Source organism: Mytilus trossulus, chromosome 14 (genome assembly GCF_036588685.1).
Source record: "Mytilus trossulus isolate FHL-02 chromosome 14, PNRI_Mtr1.1.1.hap1, whole genome shotgun sequence".
NCBI lineage: Eukaryota > Metazoa > Mollusca > Bivalvia > Mytilida > Mytilidae > Mytilus > Mytilus trossulus.
The window spans coordinates 44,918,257-44,932,810 of NC_086386.1; the positions used below are offsets into that span (position 1 = coordinate 44,918,257).

A 14,554-nucleotide genomic window follows, 5' to 3' on the forward strand; every position below is an offset into this window, starting at 1 on the left:
AAATATTTCATGTTGCTTAAAATCATTTGCTTATGGTACACAATGCAACCCATGACCCACACCTCTGTCCTCATTCACAAAAAGTTTAATGCATTTTTAACTGTATGGTTTTTTCCTCCACAAATATATTAAAACATGTAGCATTAAGGCGTACAATTCCATGTTTATGCATATCTTTACCAAATTTCCTAAAAACAAGATAGATGCAAAATGGTAAAGGACTGTTGCATATTTTACAAATCAAACATTCAGATAAAATAACCACCGATATATCCACTGCGCTATATGCCTTACCCTAAGGGCAGGTGATGTTTGTCAGAATAAGGAGTTAGAGGACCATATTTTGACTGTAATTTTTCCTATAAGTTATATTTTTTATATGGCAGAGTGGGGGCCATGCTGAGTGCACCCTTGTTTGAATCCACAACCTGAACAAAATGTAAAAACATGTTGATGTTACATTCATGTAAACATTAATATGCAGTTAAAACACAAAGCATTAGTATTGTCGGTAAAGTTATTAGTTGCTTTTAGTTTAATGATGTTGGCCTGTCATGTTTTTGGATTTTTTGTCTGATTTTCAAAATCCTCTGGTTTTATCCATTTAAAAAATGCCCTAAAAAAAACCTCCCAATTTTCTTTTTATAAATCTTTTACATGAATAATTATAAGCCATCTGTAACAGTCTTATAAAATTTTCATTATTTTTTAAAAGTTTTTGAGAACTTAAACTTATCAATGATAAAGCTATGAAAAGTTAAGAGAGAACATTTTCCCGCAAAAATTTCAATATCTCGAAAACATACATTGACCTATATATTATTTTTGCTCTTTTGATTCCTTCATTAATCCCCTATCATAATAACTTAGTGTTTTGAAAAGTTAATTATTTTGAAACTGAGAAGGGAACTAACTCCCTTAAAGAAATGAATAAAAATACTCATGGGGTTGTGACCTAAATTTGTTTGAGAAATAACCTACTTATTTGTTATTCATTATCCCACTAAACATCGATGGTTTATAACAATAGTTTCATCAAACAAACAAAATAGACTTCATCTGAACACTAAACACCAATTGGCCTTTTCAGAATCTAAAGGACTATGGGTAATCTCATTGTTCGTACATCAAAATTAAAATAGCAGTACGCCATTGGATGGATTTCCATTGTTTAGCACATTCTAAACCAATCACAACATTGTGGTGTATGCTTTTAAAAATATTACCCAGAATGCATTAGGTTCTGAAACAGCGAATTTATTAGCATAGATGAGATCTCCACCATGGTAAAAGTAGTTATTCATCCTATGTGAAATTGACATTGAACAAAATACTTTTTTCCATTGAATATTTACATTAATCACACATAAATAATTAATTTTAAAAATATTTCACACTTAAAAAAACTTACCCCCCAAGATTCAATTCTACTCTTAGCAATCTAATTTTGAATAAATAAAAGATGCAAGTACAAGAAAATTAAAATACTTACACGTATCTTAGTCTGTATAAATCATAATGCAAACTTTCAAATAAGTACTGCTATGCTCTCAATAATGAAAAACTAAAATACGTTTTGATGTGATTTGAAAAATAAAGTGGTGGATTTGTAGCAACTTAGTAAAAAATACAAAACAGTTGCAGGACATATTCTAATAATGTAAAATGCATGTACTAGGGGAGTAATACAGGCTTACATGAATGAATCAAAATAATTGCATGCAAGATTCATCTAATAAAAGTAAAAAATAAAAAGTAAATTCAAAGTCAAAGTCAAAACCAATTACCTAAAAAACAGAAATTACAAATGAAAGAAAAACAACATAAAATAGGGATAATCCAATTCATTCACCTTAAAAAAGGGAAAAAACATCTAAAAATTATAAAATCAATTATCAGCACCAAATAATAAATGATCTTACCTGTGCTGAGTCAGCAGTTTCTTCACTCTCCTCCTCAGATTTACTGAGTATTCTACTGATGTTACTAAACACATGGCTTTCATGGAGGAACTGGTGATCTGACGGTCGGAAATTCAAACAGAAACAATGGACAGCCATTTGCTGTAACGATAAAGAAGATTGCAATTAAAGACTTAGAATGACAATCAGATACAAAGACAATGTCAGGACAATTCATTTGTAAAGATTTGTAATTGGCTATCTCATGATGTGAAGAAATAAATAATAGAGATATTCATTAAATAATTAGATTTTCTTGTTATTTTGAGCAATAAACATATTGACAATTTTGGTATTTAGTTGTATTTTGATTATGAATGACCTTGGATCTACTCTGAATCACCTTTTGACGTTAAGCAACAATGACTTTTTAATTGTGACGTCAAATGTTTTGAATTATGATGTCAAAGTTTACGAAAACCTGTGTGATCTGATGTAATGGCGGACAAATTTGCATACAAGTGTAAATAAGTTTATAAAATATCAAGACAGGGCCATTCAAAGTAATTTTCACAGAGAACACAATATTAAACTGCCAGTTTCTATGCACACATCAACTTCATAATTGCTTCTCTGACATTTTTTTCCTAGTAACTCCCCTAGCTATCTCATTTGCTAAAATTGAACAATTCTCTTAAAAAAATAACAAACAATAGCATAAATAGAACATTCCTTATATAAATATCACACACAAGAAATCATATGTCTGTAAATTATACCTGTATAGGTGATCCCCATGGTAACTGCATCATGACATCAGCTGTCGTCTGCAGTAATGTATGGAACACTTCTAACAGTGGTTCAACAGCCTGCCCTGCTACAGTTACATCTTGTAATGGATGTTCACAAACTGGTGCATCCTGGGAAATTAAAATTGAAATGTTAACACAAAATTTTACTTGGATGGTCATTTTCAATTCTTATGCATACATACCTGCCAACTTTTGAAAATGCCAATGGGGGTTTTAGCGCGCGACAACAATTTCAAAGTTTAAAATTCTTTGCGACGACTTTTTTGTGCTTGCTGTTTTGTAGTCTAGAAAAAGTGTCATATTTGCATGATTTGTAAGATGAGCTTACATCCCTTTTTTTTAAGTTTATTTGCATGATTCTAGTTATTATATCAGCAGAAAATATGAACATGTAGCTTTAAGACCAGGAATTATTTTCATGTGTAAGGATACTAAATAGTTGTTGACTTTTCCAATTTAAAATTATACACAAAGAAGGACTTTTATCAGGTTGGGAACAACACATAGGGATTTCCCCTCAATGTTAGGACATTTAATTAAAAACCCACTTTTTTAAGTACAAATGAGCACACATTCATATGCATATTATTTGAAGAAACTTTTCCCAAAAAACTATACATCTTATGATCTATCTGGTATTATATGATCAACACATGTCCAAGAATTTTTGATATATTCTTGGCCTTATATCTTCTTTATTATTCATAATAATAGGACTCTTCATTTAGAAAAGTTGTCCCATTTTAAAGTAAATAAATCTACATTTTTCTATTTTATTTTTTACAAGAGTGACCCCTTGACTAAGGGTAGTCCCTCATTTAAGGGATTCCTCATGTTGATATGGGTGGGGGGTCCATGTGAAAAATAATAAATAGTACATTATACTTTAAATGATTGAATACATAAATGAAATTATGTTACAGCAACAGTTACTGTTATGTCAATAAATTAGTGAATAAACTACTATTTATTATATTCATGGTAGTACTGCATCATTAAAGTTTGTCAATCAGCCATGCTTGTATTCTTATTCTGTGTAAGAACCTCCTTGCAGTTGAAAAATCATTTGCCATGTTCACGTTTTTACATCAACAAACAGTGGAATACAACACAAGTTCAATATCTAGCATGTTAAAACAATCTGGAGAGAAAACGTTTTTGATTGGCTTATTAATTTGATCATGAGAAACACACAATTTGATTGGCTGAACACGATTTTCCTACATTGCACACAGTTCAAAATCGGGAACAACAATATTTTTTCGTGTAGATTTTCACCAAATCGTGTTTTAGAGGGTTTTTCAGGAACACGATCGTGCAATCGTGTCAAAGGGTCAAAATCGTGAAGTACACGCCTAAATCGTGAAAGTTGGCAGGTATGTGCATATGCTTGTTAGGTGGTTTGACTGATAAATCTTAAAATAACCAAATATTGAAGAATTAAAAATTCTAATTATTCATTTGAATGTATATATAATGTTCAGTTATGCCATTATTTTTCGTTATTTCAAAATTTATCTTCCCAAAAAAACACAATCTGCACGTCTTGATCTTCTTGGCTTCTTTCTTCCTTTTCTCTTTCTCTTAGCTGAAGACTGATAACATACTAGATAATAACATTATCATTACACCCTTCTATTCCAATCAAAATGATGTGATATATCATAATTCCTTTTTTTCTACAAAACCAACAACACCTACCTCTTGGTCTTTCTTGGGTTCTTTCTTCTTTTTCTCTTTTTCCTTCCCTTTCTCTGGTTCTTCTTCTTCTTCCTCTTCTTCTTCAGAGGGAGGTGTTAGTGAAGCCACGAAAAACCACATCAAATCATGTAAACATACAACCTGGGTCACACTTCTTAGTAACCAGTTCAATGCCTGAAAAAAATGTATTTGACACAATAGAAAAAAAGTCAATTTCTTCTTTTGACCAGATATCACAGGCTCTTGTAGATCTTTAGCCTATTCAAGTTTCTTAAATAACAAGCATAACTCTTTAAAATGCACATTGTGAATTCAGAAATTCTTGAGATGTTTTTATCGTTGAGAAAATTGCGACAAGATAGGTGTCGCAACAATCAATCTAAAATTTTAAATTTAGATAGAATTATTTGAATGCAGCAATCCCCCCCCCCCCCCCAAAAAAAAAAAGTAGTATTCAAACTCATATATGGTCAATTGTTAAACAAAAGCAACAATACATACATTGGGTTTTTGTCTCTTTGAAACATTTCCAACTTCCATACACATTCCCAATTTCCTTTTTAAAGAACAATTTCTGAATTAACAGTAACTTGTATGCTTAAGCTGTTTTTTTTTTTTTAATGTATGAGTATGTTTCCATTTGGTTTTTTGTTTTACAGTATAGTTCTTTACCTGCATGCCAAATACTCTACAAGCTGCCTTTCTCAGTGCTTGTCTCATGGCTAGCTGTAGTCCATCAAGGTCATGTCTCTGGACTATGAAGGACATTACAGGTCTCTGTAATGTTCTGTCCCCATCATTTTCTGATCCACCCTTGTCTACAGACTTTATAAGTGCAGACATGGCAGCTGAGGGGTGCTTTAACAGGGACATCCCACCATCTACAAAAAATGGAAATTATGGGAGAAAATTAACATAATAAAAATTACCCTGTGTGTATAAAGGAACTAAGCTTAGCATCTTATGTAGTGTACATGGTAAAGAAGCTTTTTTAATTTACTGTCTTTGTAATATAAAATGTCTTTTCATATAGCAAAATTAAATGCCTCAGTGATAAATTCTTTCCTCTAAAAATATCTTTTTTTGTCCTCTTTGACTTAATTCATCAAATTATGAATATTAAGCATATTTTCCACAACTTTTGCTATACTGGACTAAGAAAAGCTGCAAGAATATATATTCAGGAAGTAGCTTTCAGATCCAAGCACTATTTTCTAAAGCTTAAGGTCAAGTTACAGTAAATGGGCTATGTCGCAGATTTCAGTAAAATTTGGCATACAACTCTGGCTCGATGAACTTCAACTGAAAATCGAAAAAATATTGCATTTATCTCAATTATCATTTGAAATATTACTGATTGAATTCTTACAAAATGGGTGAACATTTGTATACAAAGCACATAAAATCGGCGAAAACCCTTCTAAAATTTGTCTTAAAATTGCCAATTATCTAATTCTACTCCATAGATTTTTCTTAAAAAACTATTTGTTGTTGATACATAAATTTTCGTTATAATGATGCAAAATAAAGATAGGGTCACAGACTTCGTTTTTACGGTATACTTCATTTAAAGTTGCGTTCTTTGTGAAAAAATCGGATAAAACGTCGAAATAATCGTAACGTTATCGCGTTGCAGGCTGTAAAACGTTGGTTTTTAATGTTTTTCACTACCAACAAGGTAACAAATTGATTATTAGACAAAAAACGAAGTCGGTGACCCTATGATTATTTTATATCATTAAAAAAGAAATTAATGTGTCAACAAAATATATTTTTTTAAGAAAAATCTATGGAGCGGAATTAGTGATTTGGCGATTTTAAGACAAATTTAAGAAGGTTTTTCGCCGATTTCATGTGCTTTCTATACAAATGTTCACCCATATGAAAAGAAATCAATCTGCAATTTTTCAGATAATAAAAAAGATAAATGTATTATTTTTTCGATTTTCAGTTGTAGTTCAACGAGCCAAGGTTGTATGCAAATTTTTAGCAAAATCTGCAACATAGCCCATTTACTGTTCCTTGACCTTAAGATGCACAAAGTTCTGACAGTCAGCTGGTCACAGGTTCTCTTTTTTTTTTATAACTTTATAAACAAAAACAAAAAATATTATTATGTACAAAGGTTGATTGAATGCTGGTCACTTAACACCCATTATTATGTACAACTATACCTGTGACACCTCCACTGTTATTTCTCCTTCTACCAGAAAACTTATTCCTATCGTTATTATCATCATTATCAGATACATATTCTGATATACTTCTTTGGAAGGCTGTCTTCTTAGGAGCTTGGTCCTGTTCTGATTCTGGACTGGTACCTGCACTCCTGGGGGTCAGTTTGTTGTCAGAAGCATTGCTGTTGTTTTCTATATTAAAGTCCTGCCACAAAAATAAAGTTATAAATGCATAAATTCAATTAAATTTTGTCATAACAGTTATTAAATTATTTGGTGTGTTAGTTTTTCTTTCAAAATCTATTAACAATTTCTTTAAATTCCAAGTTTGTTTAACTACCTTTTTTATCTGGGTTTAAACCTCCAACTTGCACTGTGCAGTTTCAAAAGAACTATCAATAGGTTTTGTCATAAAGGTCACTGCAGACGGTAAAGTTTTTATTGAAATAAGTATACCGGAAGACAATAATTTGATAGCAGCACATTTATGAAGACTGTTATAGGATAAAGGATTCATTTTACAAGAAAGTCTAAGTACATATGTTTTATAGAACAAAATGTCCATACAAATATATAAAAAAATATTCACAACTTGTTTTAAATTTGAAGTATTATGAATTTTAAAAAAAGTTTTCAGGTAAAAATATACATAAGAAGATACATAATAACTATACCTTAGGACTAAGTGGTGATATATGTGACAGTGCTGGTCTCATGTCCTGTCCCAGTGACCCTGACCTAGCTAATGGACTGTGTCTAGGTTCTGTAGGCAGTCTAGGTCTGGTAAATGACACATTTTTAGTTGCTATACTCATAGAACCAGATCTAACAAATACTCTTTCGTCAGCATCAATGTAGAAATCATCAGCAAAAGCTGAGTCAGAATTCTGTGCCCCTTGTCGTACAAGAAACGTGAAGGGAACTGGTGGAAATGGATTTAGTTCTTGTCCGTACTCTTCATACACACTAGGAAGTAATAAATCAGAGTTGTGTTGGTTATTATGTTTTTTATGTGATTGGACTGGCAATGTGAAACCTGATGCACTAGCTAGGTCTAATAAAAACATGGCATTAGCTTTCAACACAACATGTGGATCCTGATGACTCAGAATTGCTTGGGCTCTAGACTGAGCATTTTTCTTCTTTAATTTCTTAGCTTTGTCCTTTTCTTTCTGTTGTTGTTTTTTATCCTTCAGATATTTGTCTCTACATGTTTCACATATCAAATACCAGCCACTTCCGCCGTAACCCCCTTCCCCACAGTTTCCAGCCCATCCACCACAAAAGTTTCCACTACTGTTGTATCCCTTGCCTCCTGCATGTCTGCCACATCCAGGGTGGGCCTGTCTCATGTGGTATGTCACAGGATGTGGGAAAGTCCCCCCACATAATTCACACCAGGTGTCGCCTTTATATGCAGCTCCGCCTCCTCCTCCTCCACCAAAAATTCCAACCATAGCTTCTCCAATAGCATTTCCTCTCATTACTTGTTTGTGCTCTTTCTTTTTCTTATTTTTCTTTTCCTTCTCCTTCTCTTTGTCTTTCTTTTCTCCTTTCTTTGCTTTCAATGTCACAGCAGCACTTGGGTAAACCAAATCTTGTAATATTACTCGTAATATGCCACATGATAATTCTTCCCAGAAATACACCAAGTGTTGTAGAGTTAGCGGAAGAGCTGATGACTTATCTTTGTCCTTGTCCTTGTCAAGGTCATCTTGTCCAAAATGGCTGACACTTCCTTCTGACTTATGTCTTTCTACTGGTTTCTTGTTATATTTCAATTCTTTGGCCAAGACAGGAGAGTCTGGCTTGTCACTTTTGTCTGATTTGTCCGACTTATCCGACTTCTCAGAATCACTCCTTAAAAACTGGGGTTCTAAATTAAAACGAACTCTTGCTTCGTTAATGTTAATATTTTCCCTTGTTTTATTAAGATCTTTGCTTGAATCAGTAGCATGCCTGACTCGAATATTTTTCTCCTGTTTCTTCTTAGTGGCAAATTTTGACATTTCTTTCTTCAAATCAGGATGAAATTTCAAGAACGAAGCACAGGCCATAGCGTCATGGACAATACCTTCATGCCAAAGGAAGGCAGCAAACACTGCCCTCAAACATTCTGCTACTGACGGGGATAATGCCTCTTTCACTGGTTCTTTTGGTTTTTCAAGAATAGTTGAAGTGGAGGAAGATCTATTCCTGGCCACAGGAGCTGTATCTTGGATTGACGGTGAATTTGGTCTGTCACGTTTTGACCTTAGTTGTCTTCTATCTTTACGACCTGGTTTAGGAGACATCCTTAAAATATAAATATCATATAAATAACTTTGGTATTCAATGTTGATCCATATATTTTTTGTGTATTGAGGAAAATGTATTTTTTTGGATATTTGATTTTGTGGTTTTGCCAAAGTTTGCATACTAGTTACAGCCTTTTGTATATTTGTGCTTTTTTGAACCCATGGAATCCACACCAATTCCAATAATAATAAATCTAGTTTTACTTGAACTGTACTTCCTTTAACAAAAATATTTAAAAACCTAATTTTGAAAGACAACAAGCAACCAAATAAAAAATGAAAATTTCAAATCCCATCTTCCTTTTTTTCAAAACCATATTGAAATTCATAATTATAATGTGTTCTAATTACATCACATCATTCCAAATGTATAGTAAGTAATAAAAAAATCTTTTATCATGAATTGTGGGTAAAAATTTCTACCTTGGTGATTCATCTTTAGCTGAGCCAGATCCTATATTGAAGTATTTATCAGCAGCCGTCTGGTCAGAACCTAGTACAGGTGATGATCTAGGGGAGTTGTGATATAGTAAAGGACTGCTCCCTCTCCTAGGACTTCCTCTCTGTGGACTGGAATCGAGAGGAAATTACAATTTAAAAACAAGTGATGAATCAATTTGAAACAGATTAAACTACATGTTGTGTGTTGCAGGACTTACAAGTTGGACTAAATAATTACTCATGGTATATAATTATATTTTAATTAAAACTGTTATAATATAACTTATAAACTAGAATAGTATTAATGACACCACCAAAATTTAAAACTTGACCTGTGTTTTGAGGAACATGTGTAATAAGCATTGTGTATAAGTTTTATAATATTTGGTTGAGGTAAACTTAAGAGAACGGAAACCAAATTTGGGACGTACAGACATTCAGACGTATGGATGGACAAGGGAAACACTTAATGTCCCCTTCGCAACAACAGGGGCATAAAAATCGTGTCATCAAGAAAAAATCCTGTTTTCATCATTTAAGGACATTCACAGTAGTTTTAAAAAAGTATTATAACACACCTTATGGTTCTAACAGGAGAAGTGTGCCTAGGACTTCCAAAACTTTCCCTCCTCTGTGGCACAGGACTTCCCATACTATCCTTCCTCCCAGAGAGTGTCGGAGGACTTCCAAAACTGTCTCTCCTAGCAGGTACTGAACCATGACTGGTACTTAATAAACTCTCTCTCAGAGGTGATGACCTGCCATCTCTTGCAGCATCTGACAATCTCCCCTTCATTTGAGGAGAGCCAGGAGGTGATTGGGAGAAACGATCAAAAGATGGTTCCTTCTTTAAATTCTTTTTCCTTATAGGTATAGGACTATCTGGGGGTGTTGTAAAAAGTTCCTCTTTCAGTGAAGCTTGTGATGATGATTCAGACACCACAGTCTTAGAATCTGATTTAGAAAGTCTAGGACTAAGGCTCCTAATGGGGGAGCCTGTTCTAGGAGAATCTGATTTTGAATGTTTCGGACTGACACCCCTTATAGGTGAGCCCGTTCTTGGGGATCCTGAAATAAGAAGAGACAAAGCATTTTTCATGAAGTTGTTACAGCAATGGCTCTCACCCTATATTTGAATGTATCTTTGACTTTCGAAATGATAATGATAGCAAATTTACTTCCAATACTGACATGATTTAAATGATGCATTTTATCTGTCAATTTCCAATTAAAGTATTGGTTTTTTTGTTCTCAAGTGTGTATAAAATATCCATAGGTTGGCTTGGTAGAATTCACAAATTCGGGAAACTGGAGTATGTCTAAAAATGTTTTATCATTGGTATTTACCTGCTTATTTTTCAAACATCAATAAGACAGATTTATCAATAAATTCACATGTTTCTCTAAATACTATTGTACAATTATAAATTACAGTGCTATTAACAGCTTATTACCTGCAACATCAGGTGCTAAGTGAGGACTAGAACTTCTGGACCCAGATTTTTTAGGGGTCCCAGGAGGAGACGGTACTGGTGTTGGACCATTTCCATTGGCTCTACTCTCACCTGGAAAGATAAATTGGTAAATATTTTTCTGGATTTCTATATTTGTGAAAGTAATATTATGTTCGGGAATCCAATTATAAAGCTGCATACAGGCTATTACATTATTTGAGCTGTTTGAGTATACTATTAATTCTGATATTAAAGTAGTGTTATGAAGGTGAAAATTGAAACAGGATAGGCTCCACAAAATTAAAAACAGACTTCTCAATTTTGAAAGCATTACATGTAAGAAGCATATCCTGAAATATCAAAATCATTTTTTTCATTCTTCAACACAACTTTTATTGAATTTATAGATACAAAAATACAGAGTTTAATAACACACTTTTCACTAGTAAAACTGGAAAGTGCAAACAAATCCTAAAAAATACTTGCGATCTTATAAATTAACCATTACATATACATGTATAACTTGTTTTGAACTATAATCTGAGTATATTACTAAAGACGAAATCAGATGTGGTGTTAGTAAGAAAATTTGAATATCTTGGATTCATCTATTTTCATGGTTATCAATTTTCATGGATTAAGGAAAACTTGCATGTTCCTAGATATTTAATTTTATGGTTTTGCTGAAACCTGTATACAAGCCTACAGAAACTTTGTCATTTTTTGAACATTTAATTTGATTATAATATGTAGAGACAACAACATCTGGGTTACCGCAAGGTGATAGTTTTATTGAGTCGACATGTTTTGCCGCTAATGCGGCGTCATCAGGACAATATTACAGAGTTTACATGTTCATAAAGTGTATATAATGCGGTTGTATTAATTATGACGTAAAAGAATAAAAATGAAAGTGAATATGTAAAATAGTGTTCATAATGTAGCAAGAATAAAAGTTAAGTTTCTAGTGGTAATATTGTAGAAATGATGGAAGTGGCTCATAAAATGTCAGTTCATTTCCAAATTGGACAACACCCCATTGGCCATCCCGTACCAATTCAACTGGCTTCCCTCCGAGGGAGGTACTGCTTCCATTGAATTAGTAAAAGGTGAAGTGTATGATCGCCGCAATTCTGGGAATTGTAAATCTTGGTAGATGTGTTCGAGGTATTGTAAGTGTTTCTGGCTGCGGATGAATTTAATGTTCAATTTCCGAAAGGTTCTAAAGTGGGCCAAGATTTTTCCTTTGGATGGTTATCGTAGTAGGAGCAGGTGCGGGTGCAGTTGTATTATCCTCCATATCTTCGTCGTGGGTTTTTCTTTTCTTCGAGGTATGGGCGGTTTCTTCAGTGAGGTTGGTGGTAGAATGGAACTGGTCGGTAGACATGAGGCTGACGGTTGTAACTACAACGCAGGACGGCTAAGGTGGATTAATTAATAAAACCGCATTATATACACTTTATGAACATGTAAACTCTGTAAAATTGTCCTGATGACGCCGCATTAGTGGCGAAACATGTCGACTCAATAAAACTATCACCTTGCGGTAACCCAGATGTTGTTGTCTCTACATATTATATTTCCATGAGGTTTTGAGACAACCGCAGCATACTTCGGTATCCATCTTGGTTACTCTACCAGCTTTTCCGTTAGAAGGTGTTGGTTCACTCATCACATAATATTTAATTTGATTGTTTACCTTTCCCATGAAATCCACGAAAATTGGTATCCAATGAAAAATAATGAATCCACATTAGCATTAAATTAGAGTTTCAAAATAAGACAATAAAAATCTAGAAAATAAATTCAACATGCCTACTTCTCTATAGTGTTTTAAATCATATTTACTATAGCTTTGAATAGGTATATAAGTGCTTAAATGGAACTTTAATGGCCAATACAGTGAGTGAAAATTCATTCCAGTAGCGCTAAGGACAAAGAACAATAAACATAAAAATAATTTCAAAAAAATATAGGCTACAACACATATAATATCATACTAAATAATATCTATATAGTGACATCTTACAAAACAACATCTATGTTACCATAACAACATCAATAAGCATTGTCAGCCTTGTTACCTATAATGGCCGCCAGCCGTTTTATAGATGTACTCCTAATAACATCTAACTCTTCATGCCTAAACCATGTGGACACTTGCTTATAATTTTTACTTGAAGGTGAACACGACTTCACTGAGCAGCAAAACAAAATTAAAAACAGGCAAAATCATTAATCATTGGTCAAGGCACCATGCTAACTTAAACAAAGCATAGTTTAAAATGACTGGTTTACACACAAAAATTATTGCAACTGAAAATGAACTTGGACAGGTAAAAAATTCTAAACTCAAATATCATGTTTAATTTTGTATCTGTGCACACAAAACAAGCTATACGTTATTAAAACGTTGAACCATTGAACATTAAAGCGATTACACAGAATGAATATCATGCTGTGGATAGCAAATGATGTTTTTTAAGCCAAAAAGAGTGCTTATAAATTATCTTGCATAAAGTAACCAGACAACATTATAGGACTCATTCAACAAGAACCACTCACCAACTAGGTGACTTAGTTTCATTATATCCTTGCAGCTACATACTAAAGTTTTATTAAGATTATATAACACCATGCTAAGCTGTATACACTATCCCTTAATCCTTGATTAAAAACAGTTAGCATTGTCTGGGGTTGTTAATTTCATTTTGTCTTTGAATCAATTAAGTTAAATTCCAATCAAAGTAATAATAAACTCATCATAGATATCAGGACTAAATTTTGCATATACGCCAGATGTGCGTTTCGTCTACAAAAGACTCATCAGTGACGCTCTAATCCAAAAAAGTCTAAATGAAACTGCTGCTTGTTGGTCATGATGTCCCAGAAAAGAGAAAATTTCATAATTCTGAAATGCTTTCCCTGACCTGACATGTAAAATTGTACTATATAAAAATTCAGTTTACCGGTAAAATGTTATTCAACTCAATAGTAGTTTTCAGGTAGTGTTAAGATATAAATGAAGATAAAGGTAAACAAAATATTCTACCATCCATTTTTAAAATCATAATCAATTTTCTTTTGATTTACTAGTTATCAGTATTTTCCTAAGTCAACATAAAGTTTGTCATCTAGAAATCTTCTATAATGTCAAGGACAAATCATTCAAACCTTACTAAATTTTAGCTCATAAACATGTGCATTATGCTCATATACATTAATATTATTCATATACACATGTACATTATGCTCATATACAGTACATGTACATTACACTCATATACATCTACAATATGCTTTTACATATGTGCATTACTTCTGTTACAAAATTATAGTTAAAAACCTTCAAACTAAACATAATACAAACCTAATGCCTTGACTAAATCCTTCACTGACACGCCCTGTAACTCTGGTGGAATTCCAGGGTCACGTCTGGATGATTTAGGTGACCCTGAAACAGGTGACCTTGTGATTGACATTGGTGACTTTGATCGTACTGAAGTGTCCATCTTGGCAAAAGAAGCAGAGCTAGGAGTGAAAGGAGACTCTGATCCAAATGATGGATGTGAAGTGGTATGTGTCATGTCTGAGGATTGGAAGGAGCTGTCAAAGCTTGCTCTTCCTGCATACCCTTCACTGATTGGTCTCTGTCCAAATGTAGGTGCTGGCGATGGAGTACTCCCTATACACGAAAACAAAATAATGCTATGAAATGTATTTCTATATACATCAATAATGCATAATCAAAAAGGATTAGACAAATATATC

The 14,554-nt window shown here is 33.2% G+C and overlaps 1 protein-coding gene across 7 annotated transcripts in view; it reads right to left on the minus strand.

The window, feature by feature from the left end:
- Positions 1-14,554, minus strand: part of LOC134697352 (E3 ubiquitin-protein ligase MYCBP2-like) — a 91,118-nt gene that overhangs the window by 25,072 nt on the left and 51,492 nt on the right. For 5 of the 7 annotated variants that reach the window (XM_063559571.1, XM_063559573.1, XM_063559574.1 and 2 more), the window contains 11 exons: positions 14,154-14,468; positions 10,784-10,894; positions 9,908-10,397; positions 9,312-9,458; positions 7,266-8,886; positions 6,589-6,796; positions 5,087-5,295; positions 4,415-4,588; positions 2,681-2,821; positions 1,923-2,063; positions 1,493-1,504 (listed from right to left, as the gene is read on the minus strand). In XM_063559571.1, the coding sequence (XP_063415641.1) occupies positions 1,493-1,504; positions 1,923-2,063; positions 2,681-2,821; positions 4,415-4,588; positions 5,087-5,295; positions 6,589-6,796; positions 7,266-8,886; positions 9,312-9,458; positions 9,908-10,397; positions 10,784-10,894; positions 14,154-14,468 (3,569 nt within the window). The remainder of the gene's footprint in view (positions 1-1,492; positions 1,505-1,922; positions 2,064-2,680; positions 2,822-4,414; positions 4,589-5,086; positions 5,296-6,588; positions 6,797-7,265; positions 8,887-9,311; positions 9,459-9,907; positions 10,398-10,783; positions 10,895-14,153; positions 14,469-14,554) is intronic. The other 2 variants (XM_063559576.1, XM_063559572.1) reach the window with 1 other exon arrangement.